Below are 21621 nucleotides of genomic sequence, written 5' to 3' on the forward strand. Positions count from 1 at the left end.
TTTATTGTTAGGGTTACTTTATATTTACAAAAAACACACAGAACAATATTTATGAGACAGTGCATAGTACAAGATAGGTGTCATTGTACCTCTCATCTTTATGTCTGTTCATACTGAATATTTTGTGTCCCAAGAAAAAGAGAGCACATGACTTGGTAACAATGCCTTCTATATCTTTCCATTTCTGTACAGTGGCTAATATAAGGCACCCCAATTGGTCATCACACCTGACAAATGTACATGGAGTGCAACCAGATTGGAGGATCTAAAAAATGTTGCTGTTAACAACCTTTGTGAGATGCAATATAGAAATAAAATGGCCAGGCCTTTTTAGTAGTAAGAGTCATAGTAACAGAATTGAGACGCTGGGAGTTGTAATATACAGAGACACACAATTAATGGTTTAAATATATTCCCATATATCAGAATATAGCATGAAGATATTACACAAGCAAAACGTTATATGGTGACAGGACTATGGATGGTCCCAGTGCCAGTGGATGATGTTGACATCACAGTAACTTTTAGCAAAGATCCCCAAGAGATCGAAGTGATGACATATAGTTCATCAGTGAGATAAGTTCAAGAAACAAGCTGAGGTTAGCAACAAGCAGTCAGCGGCAGAGATGGAGTAAAAATAGGCAAAGTTAGTCATTTGCAGACAGCAAGGTATCACCATACAAAATTCTGTATGCAGGACCATGCACACGCACATGCGTGGGCACTTAAGCTTGTTTTCAGATATGGAGGCTATCATGATTTTTCCGACCGCAAATAGCTGCAGGGTGACCGTCCCACTGTTGGTAAAACTGGGAGCTATGAGAAAGGACCCCTATTATGTTACTGCATTGAAGTGTACAATTTAGGACATTTTTTTTATTGCTTGAATATATTTTTTTGGGAGTAAAATGCCAACTTTTTTTAACTTACCCCCTTAGACTCATGTTAATAGAGAATTTCATCTCATTGTGAAATAACATTTATGGTCCAACACAGAGTAACCATAAAATGAGACAATATATGGCCAAACAGTGAATGTTGCAAAAAATATTTTTATATAAGCATGTAGCATTATTTTCTAATATGACATAATATATGATACCATTTCACATATTTTATATCTATTTTTTTATACCCCCAAAACATTTATTTTTGCAGAAATATATGACATGTCTATCATAGAATCAGCCTCAGTAGGGGAAATTGTTGGAGTGGTTTTGGCTGATGACATTGATCTTGGAAAGAATGCAGAAATCACATACTCTATTGAAGAAAAGGGTCATTTTAGCATGTTTAATATAACCACTGATAACATAACACAAGAGGGCATCATAACATTAAACAAGGTAAGTGTTTCTTTAAATCAAATTGATATTAATGTTGGTTGTTATTTTCACATAAAGAACTTTCAAGATAAAAGACTTTCTAGGGTATTAGTATATTAGGAAGAAAAACTGGGTTATTTAATGTAAATGTATTTATTAAATTAAATTTGATTAAAAAAATTGCCATGAATGCACTTCACAAAACCAACTTAACATGCTCAGATCCACCATTTGTTTCTGCAATAAAAAAGTGCTTTTTAGCATACACTTAGCTATTGTTTTTACCAGGTTTCCTGTGAACCCAATGCTATGCTGATACCATCTTTTGTAAATACAGTACTGGGCTGATGTTTAACCCTTTCGCTGCCAAGCCCTCCGGAACATTTTTCAAATCAGCTGGCCAAGCCATTTTTGCATTTTTTTCCTATTGATTTGATTTTCAACTGCTACGTTGCTAAAGTTTGTAAAATACCCCCCCCCAAACCATATATTTTCTGAAAGCGCAGGCCCGGTAGAATAAAAAGATGGTGATACTAAATTTGTAGGCCCAAAGGGGTTCTTCTTTTTTTATTAGTTTTTTTTACACATTTTTAATTTTTAAAAATAATTTTATTTTGTTTTACATTTTTGTAATTATTTTTTAATTTTTATTATTTTTTATTTTTTTTTAAAAATAATTTTGTATTTATTTTTTTACTGTGGGGGAGGGGGGGGCTACGGTGAAATCTCTGGGGTCTAAACAGATCCCTGACATTTCCCTTTTGAAATACAAAAAGAAATTGAGGACACCAAATCCTCAATTTCTTTTTCTGCAGCCTCAGCACTCAATGAATGGGAAGCACTCAGTACAGAGGCTTCCCATTCATTCAGAAACTGCTGATAGTAAAATATTTACTATCAAGCAGTTCATGAATGGGAAGAAGCCTCCATAGTGAGTGCTACTCCCCAATCAGAAATTAATGAATGAACAGGCTGTGATGTAAAACCGAAGGGCTGCTGTACGGGCTATTCAGTTGAGCCCGTACAGCTCCCGAAGTTGGCCAAGCTGCTCAGTCGAGCCGAAGGCATATGCTTCGGCTCGACTGAGCCAAGGTGAAAGCCGAAGCTGGAACGGCCGTCCGACAACGTGCTACTGACAGCTTGGCGGAGCCAGCCGTTATCTCACGGTTGGCTCTGGCCACTTGCATTCAGAGAAAAATCAGTGTCCCCTGGTTAGCAGCTAACCACAGACGCTGATGTGTCATTACACTGAGAACCTGGCGGAGCCGCTGTGATATCACGGCGGCTCCGCCAGGTGCTCAGTGTGTAATGACAGTTCAGCATCTCCTGGTTATCTAGTAACCAGGGGACGCTGGACTGCCATTACACACTGAGAACCCGGTGATGCTGCCATGATATCACGGCGGCTCCGCCGGGTTCTCAGTGTGTAATGACAGTTCAGAATCTCCTGGTTACCTATTCACCAGGGGACGTGGAACTGTCATTACACACTTAGAACCCGGCAATGCTGCCATGATAACAGGCGGCTCCGCCGGGTTCTCAGTGTGTAATGACAGTTCAGAGTAGAAAACAGTTGGACGGAGCTAGATGTCACTGCTAACTCCGCCCAATCATTTTCTCCTTTTTTCTACTTTTTCTATTCTGCTCGGTACCACAGAGGTACCGAGCAGAATAGAAATGACAGCTATTAATTTGAAGGGGACAGTCCGGGGAACAATTCTACTATAAGCTCATGGTCGCTAAAGCGACCATGAGTAGAACTGTATATAGTAGAACTGTAAATGCCAGGTCCGTAGGGCATACTGAGCTGGCCAGCCAGAAGCACTTTTGTACCTCCGTATATCGTACGTCCTTGGCAGTTACGGTTAAACGGTTAAAACCTGCATACCTATCCTTTTACAGGAAGTAGCCTGTCACTTGGAAGCACTAAAGTATGCTAAACTAAAACCCCTCAGTGAATGGCTATCTATTTTTTAGTCTCCTAAATCAAGAAAAAGAAGGGGTCAAGGTTCAGCATGCCATACAAACATCCAGGAGCATAAATCTGCATGTTGGGATAATAACCTTAATTATGCACACTCTGATCTATAAAAGAACAAGACATTTTGGGCAACCTATAGCCCTCCTCAGTTTCAGCTATGTTTTCAGTTATTGTGGATGTTATGTATATATAAGTTGTTGGTTTATTCGGTTAAAGTGACATTAAACCCTCAGATTTTTTAACATAAAACAATACTGTAATGTGTGCCTTACTGTAATCCATGGTTGTTTCCCTTCTCTTTGCTGCTCTTCCTTTTAAATCTGTATCTGTTCTCATGCTGGGCAGAACTTCTGTTTTGCAGCAGACTGCCTTGTCTCTGGAATGGATACATGGGGGTTGATTTACTAACCTTATAAACACACCACGAACATGTATACACCTCTGTAGTGTGTTCCCTCCCAGCATGATCTATGGGTGGAATCTGAACACCTTTGTAGTGTGTACACACCCAGCAGGTGTGTTGTGCAAAGCCCTGCATGAATTACAAGGTGATGTTGTTTAAATTAGCTCTATGTTGTGTTGCTTGCGTTGATGAATGCAGGAATGTAAATGCATGAGCTAACCAATTTTGTCTAAACTGTGAAGCAGCATTATATATGCATCATGTGCATGATTTTTCCATATATGGCATTAGTGGAAATATGCTTTTAGAGACTTTTTGGTTGATAAATACGTTTTGCTGGGTGAAAATCACACGCACCTGGTGCGTGCATGTGTTTAGGTTGGTAAATCACCCCCATGGTGTCTGTGTGTAGGCTTGCAACCTGAGCCAGCACTACAGGAAGAGGCACTCAGCTGCAAAGGGAAGTTCTCCCCAAGCACGAAAAGACATGAGGATTTAAACGGAAGAGCAGCAAAGAGAAGGGAAACTACCATGGATTACAGTAAGGCACACATTACAGTATTGTTTTATGTTAAAAAATCTGAGGGTTTAATGTCACTTTAAGCATCTCTGGAAGGTTGTTTTTTGCCTGAAACATTTTACAGAATTATTGATCCATAACTGTATAATAAATTGGATAATACCGATTGCATATTTCATGCTGCTTAATAATGCTCAGATGTGGAACCTCTGTGCACCTGGTCAGCTCTTGAATATAATTAAATGCTATTGTTTTTACATGGCAAAAGATCTTTGTTTCTATGTCAAGGCTCAACACCCTATCAATCTGCTCTCTGATTGTATAGTAAAATATAAATGTAACACACTGAAGGATATAATTGCTGGGCTCTAGGAGTGGTAAAAATTAGCTTGGTGCTGATTAATTTCTCATAAACTCTCAATCCCAGAGACTGATACCTCCATGCCTATTGCATTACAGTGCAAGGTGAAAACTTTTAGCAAGGGATCACTACGTATTTTTTTATCTTTATTGTTTTTTAGATAATAACTAGAGGTTGCCATTTTACCAACTGTCACATGAAAAGCAGATCAAAAGATGAAAATGTTCACAACGCACATGGCCAATCTGTAAAATCTAACATTGGCAAATTGGATTTTCTCATCACTAGTCACAGACTTATTTATGCAAAATATCCAGTATTTGTCTTCATAAAAGTGATGCATGCTGTGTAGACTATATATAGTGCATTGAAAAGTAAAAGACATTAAATGAAAATGAAACAATTGCTCTGAAAGTCAGCTATACTTGACTTAAACAGTCTTTTTTATGTCAATTAAGATATATTGCATTAAAATCTAATTAGCCCATTTATTGAATTATCTAATCAGCCTTCTGAAGCATTCCCATTAAATTAACCCAAATATGTCAAAGTACAGTATGTAAGTGTTTCATTTTTTTAAGTATATTAGTGTTGCAGAATTTTTTTTTAAATGTTTGAACTTAAGAAAGATTACATTATTTAAAAAAAATAGAAACTTTGTGCAATTTTTTCATGAAGGGCAGCTTAGTCTATTTAGTCAAATGGAATCTAAATTTTAACAAATAATAGGGACAAAAAGCTTTCTCAGCTGAAAGTCTGTAAGGATACAGGTATTAATACAGGTGAAACTCGAATAATTAGAATATCGTGCAAAAGTAATTGCAGTAAGTGCTGCAAAATGGGCCCAAACCAAGTACTGAGTACATATGCATGCTTGTACTTTTCAGAGGTCCGATATTGTTCTATGTACAATCCTTGCTTTATTGATTGCATGTAATAATCTACTTTTTCGAGGTTGTGGATTTGGGGTTCTTGTGGTTTTCATGAGCTGTAAGCCATAATCATCACAATTATGACAAATCACGGCTTGAATTATCTTGCTTTGCATGTAATGAGTCTATCTCATATATTAGTTTCACCTTTTAAGTTGCATTAGTGAAATAAATGAACTTTGCACGATATTCTAATTATTCGAGTTTCACCTGTAAATGGTCATCTGTATTTCTAAAATTTTTCGCACTGATTTCTGAGTTCATGGAACCATTCACACCAGTTATCTGCCCCTGAGGGAGCTCCCAATCTAATGTCACCAACACAAGTCAAGCTCACACTAGAGCTTATTTTGTAGGAAGCCAATTAACCTATGAGTATGTTTTTGGAATGTGGGAGGAAACCATGCAGATAGTGTCTTGAGCTGCTGTTCCAAGAGCTGGTCACTTAGTTATCTTAAAGTGCACCTGTGTGCAGGAAAAGCAGAGCAAACTAAAGGCAAATTTGAATACAATATAACAGTAATTTACCATGCCCTTTTTATGTCAAAATAGTCCAGCAATCCACAGTAATTGACTTCATGCAACAATTATTTGCTGTATAGAGCATAGAGAGGCTCTAAGCAGATGTTCCATCATCCCTCCTGCTTCACTCCTTCCAAGATGAACAGGACAAGAGAGGAGATCGTAGTCTGGGGTGCAGGAGATGTAAATGCTCCTGAGAACTGCTCTGCACAACGTAAAAAGTGCACAGACAAAGCTGGTTACTGCATGCAAGTGCATGAAAGTTGATTACTATGGATTTTTCTATGAAAATCTCTAAATAGTGGTTCTACTTTTATACTTACATAGTTACATAGTTTGTCAGGTTGAAAAAAAAAAGTCCATCAAGTTTAACCTATAGAGATATGGAGAAAAAAAACACAAAAAGAGAAGAAAAACCTAAACACAACGCTTTGCCCACAGCTACCCCTTGTTGATCCACCCATACCCCCTGTTGATTCAGAGGAAGGCAAAAAAATCATGGCTATAAAGCATGGTTCAATTTGCTCCAACAGGAGAAAACAATTCCTTCCTGATCCCATAAGGCAATTGTATATTCCCTGGATCAACTATCTCTGATGCTTAATATACCTATAAGAACTCAATATCCAGTAATATTCTGTGCATTTAAGAATACATCCAGATGTATTTTAAAACTATTAACTGAGCTAGCTAGAACTAGCTCCTGGGGGAGTCTATTCCACATTTTCACAGCTCTAACTGTGAAGAATCCTTTCCGTATGCAAAGGTTACATTTGTTTTCCTCCAGACGCAAAGAGTGCCCCCTTGTCCTTTGCAGTGACCTTAAAGTGAATAATTTGGCACCAAGCTCACTATATGGACCATTTTTGTATTTATACATGGTGATTATGACTCCCCTTAATCACCTCTTCTCCAGAGAGAACACATTCAGGTTAGCTAATCTTTTTCTCATAGCTGAGCTCCTCCATGCCTCTTATGAGTTTAGTCACCCTTCGCTGCACTTTCTTCAGTTCCACAACATCCTTTTTGTGAATTGGCGCCTAAAACTGAACTGCATATTCCAGATGAGGTCTTACTAATGCTTTGCACAGGGGTAGGATAATGTCGCTATCTCTGGAGTCTATACCTCTTTTAATACAAGAAAGTATTTTGCTATAATGATTTATATAGCCCCAACATTTTGTGCATTAGTTTACAATACAAAGAAGACATTACCATTACAATACAGTTAGGAGGGTCTTGCCTGTGAGAGCTTACAATCTAAAAGTATTGAGAGGAACTGCAATTAATATGCTTTTCTGTATTTTTTTTTATTTAGCTTGTCGACTTTGAAAGGACAATCAGAAGATATCACATTCAAGTAAGGGCAGAAAATAAATACAAATCTGAATTAAATGATACAGCCACCATAAGGGTTTATGTTGTAGATGTCGATGAACCTCCCGTGTTTCTCAGGAAAGAATACTATATGGAAATCCTTGAAAATGCTACAGTTGGTTCACATGTGGGTACAGTAACTGCAAAAGACCCTGATATTGCCAACAGAATAATTAGGTAAAATACTTTTCTAATGCATAAGTGACTGGGGGAAGAAAATTAATACATACAGTCATGAATGTATGTCCATTGTTAACTAACTGCTTTATGTTAATAGATACGAAATTCTTCAAAATAGCTATTCATCATCCTTTGAAATCTTTTCTAACAATGGATCCATCATCACAAGTAAACCTCTGGATAGGGAAACTGATCCTTGGCATAATATTACCATAGCAGCAACTGAGGCACGTGAGTGATATTTTGCGGAATATTTAATACTTTATTATTTTTTCCCCACCATCACATTGTTGTTGATATATAAAATTTTTTGGTTAAAAGAACTCTTAAACAAAAGACATAACTGCAAAAAAGAAAGCCACTGAATGCCTTTCAGGGTGGTTCCTACTGATAAAGAAGAGGTGTCTCCCAAAGCCGATTTAAGAAGCCAAGTATATATACAATGCACTGTGCCTAATACACTCTACATGTGTTATATTAGGTGAGTGTAATAGTGCATACATGCACTTAAAATCATCCATATAATAGTGATTAAATACACAATTTAATTAGTGAAAAACTCTTCAATTAATATGCAAAGTCAACTGTGCATTCCACTCAATAAAGTGTACGGACATCTTAAACACATGTGTAACAAACACCTCCATGTAACTTCACCGATAGTGTTTCCACGCTCCCACTGTGCTCAAAAACACTTAGCCACAGTTACCAATCAGTGTTGTTCACCCTTTTACAGATGAACCTCACCAACTTTCCAAAGAGGTACCTTTCTCTCACTCTTGTCCACTGGCACTAAATGGGTTAAACATATGTCTATATGCCCCATACACCTTCTCATCCTCTTGTGCCTGTTTTCTATCCATAAATGCTTCTTCTTTCACTTCCTGTCATCACTCAGTAGCTGGTGCATGAACATTGTACCTGTGCTGGTCTTGTAGGGTAGTAGATGGATCTCCACTGGTGGCTCCTCTCTCCGCCGCAACTCCAGCAGTAATTTAAGGAGCCAACACCACAGAGAATGTCAGTATTTAATTTCCCACTGCAATCAGTGGTTCCTCCTGCTGATTCTTGCATACCTACAAAACTCCATAATGATGTAGAACTTGGTGGGAGAAACTACTGAGCACAGTGGAGGACCATGAAATCAATACTCCCAGAAATGTTGGTTTCTAAAGAGAACTTCAGGGGAAGATTCCTTCTCCCACTACCCAAGCTGCATTCAGCTGTGTGGGCAGTGGGAAAGGTAATTATATACATTATTCCTGGATTACACTTTTATGTAAGCATACGAGTTGCTTTAAATTATTCTCAATTAATTCCTTTTTCAATTGAAAAAAATGCTATCCTTTGTATTTGCTTTGCAGAGCATCTTGCCCATGTATCAGTGGTAGAAGTGTATATCCAAGTTATTGATGTAAATGATCATTTTCCAGAACTTCAAAATGAGTATGATATATATGTTTGTGAGAAAACAAAAGCAGGAGAGGTGAGGCATGCAACCTTTCTTCACATGTTTTATATAATATGCAAACTTTGGAGTAGAAATTACATGTATATCATTAATAACAATAAAATGTAGATGCCTAAAATATTGAAGAAAAAATGCAGTTCAGCTCATACTTTATTTCTCTTTCTGCTGTATTTTGGGTTTTCTAAGACTTTGGTGATGCTAATCAGTCTAGATTTTCATAATTAAATATTATTAGGTCATTATTGCTGGTATGCTATCAGAAAATCCTATGGCAGATTTCAGTGATATACAAACCACTGTCACCGTGATGCAATTAAAACATAGAATAATTAATAAAATATTGATTCCATATTGTAAACCACATACATTTGTCAATAAGATTATTATTAAGAATTTCCATTTTGCACAACTTTTTTCTGTAATATTTTATTTATTCTGTATCTATCTATATTAGCGTTTTTCTCATAAACAAATACTTTAGGACCATTGAACCATTCCTGAAAAGTTATTATTTTTATGTTAGAAAGAAGAGAAAACAATATTTTAAAATAAAGCCATGAGTTGAAATTAATAAATGAAGTCGTTCAAGGGTGATGATAGACTGGACTTTTTTATATTGTTTATATTTGTTTACATACATAGTTAGGTGTGTGTGTGTGTGTTTATGTGTGTGTTTGTGTGTGTATGTTCATGCTGCTGGTCATTACCCATCACTGCAGCTCAGGTCTCTGTAGGGCATACCAGACAAATAGGCCTGTTTCTTATCAACAGATAAGGCCTCAGTCAGATCAGGAATGAAGTGAGGGACAAGCGGGGAGACATCAGTATCTTGGAATATTTGATATTGTCCAAAACCTTTAGAGAGTGGGAATAAACTGAATTAGATGAATATTTTCTCAGGGATAGAGGGAGCCACAATACATTGATCATTTAAATTGGTGGGGTTAGATCATTTCGAAACTAGCCCAAAATGGGACATTTGAAAAGACATGAAGTAGGGATAATTAGAAGCTATGGGCTTCATGGTAATAGCTAGAAAGTTGAAAAGCTTCCCGAACCCATTGGTGTTTTTGTTTGTAGAGAGTCTGCTGGCTAACTTTAGGTTTCTTAGAGACCCATATAAAATGGGGGATTTTGTTTTCTCGAGCTGAAGTACACGGGAAGGAATTCAGACTATAAGGACAAGCAAGAAATACAACAATTTAGAAAGCAAGGTTTTTTTTATTGCTGTGATCTTTTCCAGTCATGAAATAGGGTGTTTTTCACATTTGGTTGGTAAGGGAGTGTGTATCTAAATTGGGAGTATAGGGGCGTCCCGAGACTGGGTATCACCCAGAGCGGAGACCGGGTAAAACCTTGATGTGACGTAATCGCACATACGCGTGACATCACCACGCGCATACGTAATGATGTCATCACGCATGCGTGGTCATCTAATTGACACCTGCCGGTGGCCATTTTATTGATGGATGCCGGCAGAGAGAGAAGGGGATGCTCACCCAGCGGGATAAGGTATGCTACCGTGTCTCCCCTGACACTGCCGGGCTCTCGGTTCATGACCGAGTGCCCGACTGTTTAGAGGGGGTGACACCAAAATGACTGGCAGTCATTTTGGTGTCACCCCCCACACCTCTCCTTGTGACGCCACTGTATAGGAGTTAGTCAGGGCGATGCCTAGGTATGAGAGGGTAAAATCCAGAATTTCACAGTAGTAAACGGAAGAGTTTAGGGTAAATCTTCCAATAGGGACACATGTTTCAGTGACAAAGTCTATAAAAATTTAGACAACGGTCCCTTTCTCTACATGAATAAGGGGATGCTACTTTTATTGTTGTGTGTATATATATACTACATTTTAACATTTTAATAATACCTTAGGTGATTTAACCTTTGCTGTAGCACTTAACTGTCCAAAAAAATAAAACTGCCCTATAATATATTACTGTATATTCAGACAGGCTAGAGGATTTAATTGGACTTAAATGTGCTTCAGAAGAGCTGTCAAATACCCATTAGAGCATCAGTCTTGGAGACAAACAAGGGACATAGCCTTAAAAATGAAAGACAAAGTAAAACACAGCACACACATCACAGCTCTACCTGCACTTGTCCAAATACACAGTATAGAGACCTTGGTGCACGGTGGACAAGGCTCCCGGCAACCCTCATCATCCAATGTATAGTAAAACTCTGTGACATGAAAGGGACCCTTTAAAATATCATATACTTTATTTCACTATGTCAAACAAAAACCCAGCAGATTGTCTGTTCTTAGGGGGATTTCTGTTTTTTACCCATAGACATAACAGTACTCCACTCTGGATGGCATAGGATGGGTACATAAAGTGCAATCAAACATGTTCTCCTATTTTTTTAGAAACTGTCTCTTGCGGTTTCTAAGTTACTCTACAATATTTACAGAAGATGTTGTACTATATTTTTTGCTTAATATGAATTAATGGAACATTAAACTAATACCTATTAAAAATTCAGAACCCTTGCATTTTACTTTCAAAAGCTGTATTTTATTCACTTTTTATTTCTCGGAAGGAGCTTGATTTTGAAATTCTCTTTCCAAAGCTTCCAGTTTAATGAGTCCTGAAATAACACAATTCATGGCAATTAGATTGTGATCCAATCAATAACACAGCTGCTGAAGTTTTCTAAAAGCCAAACCTAACCTTGTTATCTTTGTCTTAACATCAAACGTCAACTTTCGCATCGAAATTCACAAACAACTTACTGGAAGCTTTTGTGGCTAGGATGCTCTTTAGAAATAGCTACCTTTCTATAGATATTTATATGCAGTCTTTATGGGATAATTCAGAACTTCTACCAACATTTGTAATGTGTATTCATACAAACATACTTGCAATGACACTACTGACAAGCAAACTGTTGGAAAGTTTTCTAATTGTTCTCATTATTATTATATTCTTTTCACATCACTTTTAGTTGATTGGAAAGTTAGTCAAAACTTGATGGCATCTAACAGAAAGCTGGTCTGCTTAAATATCTCCCAACTTTCTCTTTACTCAAACAGTAAACTGATTGCCATTTACACAAATCATGCAATGGGTCCCTCAGTATTAATGAGTCAGTAGTTATTCAATTCTATGAAGATTATTGTTTTACCAGGTGTGCTAAACTTTGGTATATTCAAAAATATTATCTTAAAGTTGAGCTCCAGATATAAAGAGAAACTAATGCAGCCAGGTATGCATTACTATACTATTTATTTTATTTTAAATACAACCTGTGTGAGCAATTAAATTAGCTTGCTATCAGCTTCTTGCAAACAGGGCAGTCAACCAGGTGAGCAAATGAAGCATGAGGATAGCAGGAAATAGCAGAGTAAGTAGAAAGATAGAGTAAGTAGAAAGATAATATCACCAGTCTCTTGCTATTCTCTCTGCCCAATCAGCTGTCTTGAGGTAAAGAGAAAGAACATGATGCCATATACCTGTTTATTCATTGGTGCAGGGATGTGTAAATCTCAGTACTGGATAGAAAGTAAAACAACAAATATTTTGTTAGATAAACCTGTCCCCATATATGTATTTAATCTGTGCATAGATGTTTGTCTGCAGTTTAGCTTTAAAATGTCTCCACTCATGCATAAGTATAATTTGGCCCTTGATATTCTCTTCTGTCACTGTCCAGTACTGCTTCTGTGTCCATTTTGTTCCATGTTAACCAGTTTCCTCTCCATGTGCTCTCAGTTTATTTCACTTAAAGGGGTTTTCGCTCCAAAACTTTGTTTGTTTGGTTTTTCCAGCTCCACCCTGCTGCTTGGTGTCTAAGTTTGTTTGCTACTTCTTTTTGGTACTTTTGTTGTTATATTTCCATGCTACATATACAGTATGTTGATATGCAAGGGTTTGTTTTCCCCCATCTGTCCTATGTTTTGCTTATTAGCACTGACTACCATTAAAAAGGCCACTACTGTGCACGTTAGTGACCACCGTGGAGGGATCCCTTATACATGCTATAATAAATGTATTATTTTTTTCTATTTTGAAATTATTAATACAACATACTTATCTTAAACTTTATTGTTTGGTGTAATTACTTATTTTTGTACTATTACCTTGGATTCGGGTTTTGCTTGAGGAAACCACATTTCTATTTACATTTCCCATGGAAAGCAACTTATACTGCTTCAAAAAGTGGTTAAGGGTCTCCAACCGTATATTAACAATACTGCTATTTGTTCTACCATCTGACAAGGCACAAACTGTGATATTACATACAGATTACTGATTCCAATACCTCTTGTTCGAATTCCTCATTTCTATAGGCAATAAGCTTATATGGGTATGATATACATCTTCCCTACTTTATCTTGCTAATTTTGCTTGTAACTATGCACATGTAATTGTATATGCTTTTTGTATCGTCTTATCAGTATTGTCCAGCCTGTAAATTACTGCTAGCAAATATATGTAATTAATATTGTTATTCTATCATTATTTTTAATGATAATTTCTATAGTTTCATCACCCCTGTACTGCATAGGTGACACACCTATGCAGCACAGAGGTGATGAAACTATGGAAATTATCATTAAAAATAATGATAGAATAACAATAATAATGACATATATTTGCTAGAAGTGATTTTAGTTCTCACATATTCTCACAGTAACACTAAATACAGCAAGCATACAAAGATACTGTTCTTCAAGGCTTTTGAACTTTTTCACTTTAAACAAAGATAATACAACACTGTGGGGAAAAAACTACATTCATTTTAGAGTTATTTTACATAGTTTAATAATATGATGTTATGATGGAGAATAGGTGTATTTCTTCTAGTAAAAAGAGTATTCACAATGGTGCTGACACATTCGTGTTAATCTGTCTCAGTTGCAAAGGTACCTTACAAACTGGTTATGGCCATGAGAGGAGCAGTAAACATAGGTTAGTTAAATCTTTCAGAATACAGCAATGTCAATTGGTGAAATGAACTGTGGTTGATGAGGAAAATCCCAGTAGTCAATGACATATAATCCTATAATCAGGGTTATACTGTGTGAGTTAATTTAATTTCTTGAAAGTAGCTTAGGGTGTTAAGGTTTTTATTTTGATTCTCTTAGTGTATAAAATACCATTTAAAGAAAAGGATGTTTATTTGTCTATGTAACCAAAATAAATCTTACGTAGAATTAGCTAAATCTTAGTTAATATGCAATTATTTTTCAATGCAGAGAAAAAAGTAAGATCTTTTTCATGATAACCCAAAATGCATTTTTGCCATGACAAATAACATGATTCCTAACCTGATATTTTGATCTTTATAAAGGGAGAATCAAGGATCCTAAAATATTCAGGGCACACTGGCCATCTAGATTAAAATATTATGGGGCTTGTAGCACCACAAAATGAAAAGTGGGTAAAGTTGTTTCTTGTCCCCCATGTTGTCTCTTCTGTTCCCTTCTCTTTTCTGTCTTATCTCTATTATAACTCTTTTCCATTTCCTATCCATCCATTAGAATTGAACCATTAGTTTCCGGGCCTTTTACTGAATGTGATCCCAGGCAGGAGAACCATGGTACACAAAAGAACACACAGAAGTAAATTGGAGCTCCACACCTTTTGTTGGCTTCCCTAATAAAGCCTTGTAGACATAAGTTGATACAGGGAAATGCCTTTCACTTGTAAATCACCTTTCATTGGTACACTATGAATTACAGTAAAACATTGAAGCACACAATTCATTTAAACAATCTGGATTTTCTAAATATCTAAAATATTCTAAAACATTCTAAAATATAATGCAGTTCATGAACAAAGACCATGCCTTTATTATATGAATGACAGCTGAGAATGTCAACAAATGGGTGGAAAAAGCCCTATGACATCACGGCTCGCTCCGCCCATTTGTTTACATTCATCCCGAACATTAATTTTTCGACGAGTCTTTAGCAGGTTCGGATGGGTCAGCGGGACTTTTTTACTTTAGTGAGTCAGCGGGCGTCGTTCATTGTGATTGACGCTGGATTACATCAATGGATTTATTTTAAAAAATAAAGGACCTATGTTTGGGGAGGCTGAATTTTTTTGCGCGTTTGACGTGCAAACGCAAAACGCTCAGGTGTGAATGGAGCGTTTTGCACTCCCAGTCACCAATAGCTCCCTGAAGGGAATTCCAAAAATTGATGATTCATGAAACCCGCAAAATCTGTTAAGTCAGGTAAACACACTTACATACAGTATGTTGTGGGTGGAATCTCTTGCTGTTTCCTTTTTATTCTAACAGTGACCACCAGCCGCTCATTGGCTGCTAGCTCTGTTCAGCTGACAATTTTCTGACATGCTCTTTCGATCAGCTGATATTTTTTCTTATTGCTTTCCTTAGTAATTCTACCTATATTGGTCTGTAGCTTTAATAATAAAAGTACAGATTTCTGACAATATATCAACATTAATGTTTAAATAAGACACAATAATTGCCTTAATGAAATGCAAATATTTTATGAATTTGATTGTGTTTTAACCTCCCTGGCAGTATGATTTTTTTTTGTGTAATTTTTGTTCAAATTTTTTTCACTTAAAAAAAAAAAATATCCCACCGGTTCCACCCCCCTGCAACACGTATGCTCGCAAGAGACGGAACCCAGAAGATGGATGCCGGCATCTGCCGGAGAACACAGCGCGGCTCGAGGGACAAGGTAAGTAATTGCTATGCGGCATTCCTGAGTGTAGCTTGGGGTTACCGCTTATGGTATGGAAAAGTAACCCAGAGCTACACTCGGGAATACCGCCAGGGAGGTTAATACATGAATATGATTAGTTAATTTTGCTAGAGGCTAAATGAATTCTGTCTCTGAAGGTGAATTTAGTAAGACACAGGATTATGTCTATCAAGCTGACTTTGATTGTCACAAGCATTAAAACTGCAATCAGCTTATAAGTGAAGTTGTCATGTACAAAATAATTAGCTTTTGTGGTTGTAGAGGTACAGTGAAGGCATCCACATCTTCAAACATTTTGATCAGATCACATCTGCACTTGACAGCCTTCTAACCTGTCTTTCTATCTATGACTAGTTTTCATGGCATCTTCAAATGTATAAATCTAGATGAAAGCAAAGCAGAAGAGTTCTCCATAGTAGCCAAATAGATGTTTGCTTTTCTACAATTAAACATAAACTGTGACATAAAAGCATTAGTCTGCTTTTGGTTTAGGGTACATTGCATACCCTTATAACCTGACATTTAATCCATTTAATTTGTATCCAGCAAGATAAATATAACTAGGCGAGGAGTAAATAGTAGTGGATCTATCTCCTACCTTCTATATTCTACTAGAGTAGTAAAAACCACCATACCTGTTCAGTTGCATAAGGTCAGGCCTGCAACATTCATTGCATACTATTTCTATGTATGTGAAGGTCATCAGTGACCAAGTAGACTGTTGATTCCTCAAATGAGAATAGCCTGCCATTGTTCCAGAGAGCAACATATTAATGTTGTTGATTTGCACCAGAGATGCAGAGCCTTGCTGCAGAGGATTGGCCACTTAAGATACAATTCTTGATGAAAATCCATGTAATTTGTTATCACTTGGGTATAAATGGGGATGATGCCAGCTATATATTTTCCAATGATGTGATGACATATCATTTTCCATGCTTTGGTGAGCATCTAGTTCTTAGACCTTCCTGTCATACCAGCCCTGATAGTGCAGACGTTAGCCCACCCCTTCTGGCCTTCTGTGAAATACTATTTGTCAGTGAGGCTAATAGGAATAAGTGATAAACTAACAGGAATGTGTGGGGAGCTTATCTGGAAGCTCCAACTCAACCTGGAAGCTTCGGAGCTTTGATTGTCAAAATGGCCTAGCATTCAACCATGGCTGGAAGATTTGGGAGGTTGCTGCAGGCATGTTCAGTAGGGTGTTTGTACATTATACCTGCTCAATATGCTTCTTCCATCCTCCATGACAGAGCCTCTTTAAGAGACAGTAAACCTTGGGGATCTGTAGGAGAAGTAAAATATGTTAAAGCTAATTCCGAGACATGATTAAAATGATGCTGATTTGAAAATGAACTTCATGTTTTAGTGTATACTATGCTTTATGTAAAATAAATGGTGTATTTTGTTAATATACTTATCTGCAAGGGTAAAGGTAAATAAGCAGTCATTTTTTTTGTAATTGCACTATCAATAAAATGTAACACAGTACAAATAAAATAAACTGACCAAACTAAAGTGTATATTCTTTGTTTGAGGATACAACATGATATGTCCATTTGATTTTTCCATTATTCATATATTTTAACTGAAATGTAAATTGCGCATTTTCTGATCAATTTGCCAAAGCACTCAAATGATTTTTAAGCATTAGATTACAAACATGTGGCTTTAAAAGTCAATTTATGGATTTCAATATACATATTCTTTTCAGTGATTCAAAATAATTTTTGTACTTTGCTTATTGTTGAAAGAGATATATAATTGAGGCATTGATGTTATTTTACATGGTAAATCTATCTTTTCAATCACCTTATTTTAATTGCCTCTCAGGGTACATTAAGGTTTCAAGAGTATACTTACTGTCTGTATTGTGTTCATTTTATCATATTTCTGCACAAAGAGTATTAACCAACTGATGTCTTGTTTTAGCATGTACAAACCATAAGTGCCTTTGATAAAGATCCTGTAATCGGCCATCAGTTCTATTATATGATACCACCTGAAGAAATCAGCAATGCAAACTTTACTCTCATAGATAACACAGGTAATGACCACTATCCAATGCTTTTTTATGCCTATTTCCATGTGAATGCAATAGAATATACTAGGGCTAATTTACAAAATTGTAGAAACATTATTTCAACAAAACTGGAAAAAACAATGAGTTTTAATCTTTCAAGCAGAGTGTGACGTGTTTGGTGAGCTTTACTGTGTTTGTTAACTCCAGTGTCATTGCCCTATCATCCCAAAATATGTATTTCCTATTACAATGTATTTCTTACTTGTACATTGGTAGTCTGTTCCTTAGTTTGTTCAAATTTAGGCTGCAGCGGTTCATTTTCCCAATGTACATATGTGTTTAAATTCTAATAGGCAAGATATTGTCAAAGAAAGGGCATAGAGATATGAGCACTGCCCTGGGGGACACTTGACTAGCAGAGGCGATGGCATTGGCCACAAGAAATGTCTCCATTGGGTTAAAAAGACTGTTTCTGAAGGGCAGGTACAACCAGATTGTCACATAAAAATGGATAGTGGACCCTCTGTGGTATCTGCACATTGAAGAGTGTGTGAGTACTTAACCAGTTGTGAACACTGGATGTACTACAGAAGTCCAAAAATGTAATTAGAGTACACAGGACATCTCTAGCACATCCTGTTCTTCTGTCCCTCTTCTGCTCCCCCTTCACACTTGACTGGAGTTCCTCACTGTCAAAATGAAAAGTTGGGAGTTGCTGTGTAAATGCAGCAGCTGCAGAAGCTGCTGCTGCCAAACACGGATGTCCAATACAGTGTTGATAAGCACTGTTGAAAAATGCACTGCATTTTTTGTGTGGTATCATTTAGACATTGTGTTTACCTGCATTTACCTGCATTCACTTTAGCTGTGTCCACAGCTGAGCTCAGGATCTGCTTAAAACTTTAAATGCACCTAAATGCATGTAAACACCTAATCATGTGGAAATGGGTTGTTTGGCAATAACTGGCATAACAATGCTTGGCATGGGGGAGATTCAAAGATTTTTTTTTCTTCTGTTCCCACACCAGTACTGCAGGGGTCTGCCAAACAGCCTGGGGGTAAACATTTTTTCCACCGACTCCTCATAGCCAGTTGGCAAAATATGCTGGGATTAGCTGATGGAGGAGGAGGAAGAAAGGGGTGCATGTTTTAGCACTAGAAAGGCAAGTGACTACTCCTGAAGGAGAAGGAGGTGGAAAAGGAATTAAACAAAACAAAAACAAATGGTATTGGAGGCAATAGAGGAGTTTGAGATTTGTGCATTATTGGCAGTTAAAAACGTTTCTTCTATGCACCCTTGGGGAAGAAAGGGAGAAAATGGTACATTAGCTAGCCCAAAAAATGGATGATCCGCCCCTTGAGGAGGAGGAGGAGAAAAATGACAAAGGACTTTCCACTAGATTACATGGGAGGGATTTCAGTGCAAAACAAATTGGTCAAATAACAAAAAGGCTAACATGCGCCTTTGAGCATGCAGGCAAGTGTCTGCTTTAAATCTGAAAGGAGTAACAAGAGAAAAGATTTTGCCAGCTAATTTACTACCTCCTATACTTTTTTCACCACTAGTGGGGGAGAAATAACCCAGCTCCCCAAAGCCAATACAACCTTGGAAGAGGATTTGGGGAAGGGAATTTAGGAGGAAGAGCCTTTTGCTGATTTTGACTTGTCTTATTGAGGTACTGCTCCTGTCGAGCTTTTGTGGTGCACAATCATGTGTTTCCTCATGCATGTAGTACTCAAATGGCTGGACCTTTTACCACAGCTGATAATCTACATGCAGAGGCTGCAGACCACAACAGTGCCATAGCTGGCAGAAATGTGCTCCCTATTAAAGTGCTTACGTACTGTCCTGATGCTAGACAATTTCTAACAAACTCATATCTGAGGTCCATATTTTTAAATATCTTAACAAAAATGGTGAAATGGGGATGATAGAGGGTTCATGGAATGTGAGGTTGTGGTTTTAAAGCGTTTTTGTGAGTTTGTGAATTCATGATGAACCAGATTGGGGTGCTGCTGCTATTGCAGACAAGCAATGATATAACGGTAACAAAAATCAGTTAGACATAATATGTTATGCAGATTACAGTGTTGCTGAACCTTAATGTGAGAATCATACTATTTTTTGACACCCCATACAGCTTAAAGACATCTCCCAAACTTGTAGTTAAAAAGTGTGGTGCTTTGCTCACGTTGTCCTCAAAGTCACTAAAAAAAATTAAGTCCCCCTTTAGGGTCATCAATCACTGATAACAATAAACTGATGAGCGGTAAAAGCTTTTAAAGCGCCGGCTATGATCAATTTTGAGTATGGTAGTTTTTTGTGATTTAACGGGTGCGCACAATTTTAAAGCTTGACATGTTTTGTGTCTATTTACTCGACGTGACCCCGTCTTTTATATTTTACCAAAAAATTGGGTAATAATAAATGTTTTATAACATAACGTAGGGAGAACAGGGTTTTTTTCAAAATTTTCGGTACTTTTTTTATTATACAGTAAAAAGAAAAACCTGTAGTGGTGATTAAATACCACCAAAAGAAAGCTCTATCTGTCCCCAAAAAATGGTATAAAATTCATTTCAGTACAGCGTTGCATGACGGAATAAATGTCAGTCAAAGTACTGCAGCGCTGAATACTGAAAAATGGCCTGGTCAGGAAGGGGTATAAACACCCCGGTCAGCAAGTGGTTAAAATAGTTTTTTTGGATTGGAATATGTCCCTTTTGTCAGTGCCCATCTCCCCATACCCTGCAATCCCTTGGATATTAGCTTTGAAAATGGACATAATTGATTTTAAAAACTTCAATGGGGTGAGTTTTTAAGTTTGAAATATTCAGACTGGAGTGAACCCCGTGAACCGAACCCACACAGATTCACTTATTCCTAAACTTTATCAACAAGCAATATAGTAACAAACCAATTAATCTTTAACATTTCAAGAACAGATTGAGAGACTGAATGGGCAAATCGAGGATTTGAAGCGTGCTAAGATTTCCCTATGATCACGGAGCAATACAGTCTTAGTTGCATATTTAAAAACTGTGAATTTGATGTTCACCAACCATTCACTGCAGATAAATTAATCTCACCAAAAAAAAAAAAACACGTTATAGAGATTTTGAAACATGCATGTTACAATCAAAGATATAATATTATATTATCTTGAGATTAGAAGGAATGTATTGTGTTTTTGTACAGACTTGTATCTTATAATTTATGAACTATGTTTAGGTTTTATTCAGGTAAATATGACATTTCACATTTGTATATTTCCCATATTCATGTAACAGGTAAAGCTGTAAAATCTGCTGACTGTAGGTTCTCTGCAGTCTTTACTTCTATGCTTTATAGAAACCAATCCCTAGAGGTTCAGCTCTATTCACATACTGCTGTTTGAGTCATGAAGGACATACACCCTTCCCCTATCCCTTGTTTAGTATGGAGTATGGATGAAAGAGAGACACTTCACAAGTGAGCAGGTACTGTTGGGCTGTCTTAGAAACACAGTGTATCAATGTTTATCTGTAATAAAATAATAAATAATGAAAATGTATGCAAGTAAAAAAATATATGATTTTATAGATATTCTTTTATTTGTAAACATTGAAGAAAAAATAAAATTGACAAAAACAATATGATTATCACGTACCTGTGTGGAGACTGGATGTAGGAGGAAGCTTCCCTTGCAGCTCGTGTCCTAGGGACTCTGGTATTGGGGACAGAGTCCTTATAGACAGTGAGTGGCAGGAGGGCCAGAGGCGGTTCCACCGTGCAGGCCACTCCTTGGTTTTGTGGCAGGGTCTTGTAAATCTTGATATCCAAGGTCAA

At 37.0% G+C, this 21621-nt stretch overlaps 1 protein-coding gene across 1 annotated transcript in view; it reads left to right on the plus strand.

The window, feature by feature from the left end:
• LOC108798573 (cadherin-19-like) overlaps window positions 1–21621 on the plus strand; it is an 82755-nt gene that overhangs the window by 44843 nt on the left and 16291 nt on the right. The window contains exons 6-10 of the mRNA XM_018570334.1: window positions 1159–1346; window positions 7363–7598; window positions 7699–7832; window positions 8966–9087; window positions 17702–17816. Coding sequence (XP_018425836.1) covers window positions 1159–1346; window positions 7363–7598; window positions 7699–7832; window positions 8966–9087; window positions 17702–17816 — 795 coding nt within the window. The remainder of the gene's footprint in view (window positions 1–1158; window positions 1347–7362; window positions 7599–7698; window positions 7833–8965; window positions 9088–17701; window positions 17817–21621) is intronic.

This window comes from Nanorana parkeri, unplaced genomic scaffold (genome assembly GCF_000935625.1).
Source record: "Nanorana parkeri isolate BGI_ZX_2015 unplaced genomic scaffold, ASM93562v1 scaffold1509, whole genome shotgun sequence".
In the NCBI taxonomy this organism is placed as follows: domain Eukaryota; kingdom Metazoa; phylum Chordata; class Amphibia; order Anura; family Dicroglossidae; genus Nanorana; species Nanorana parkeri.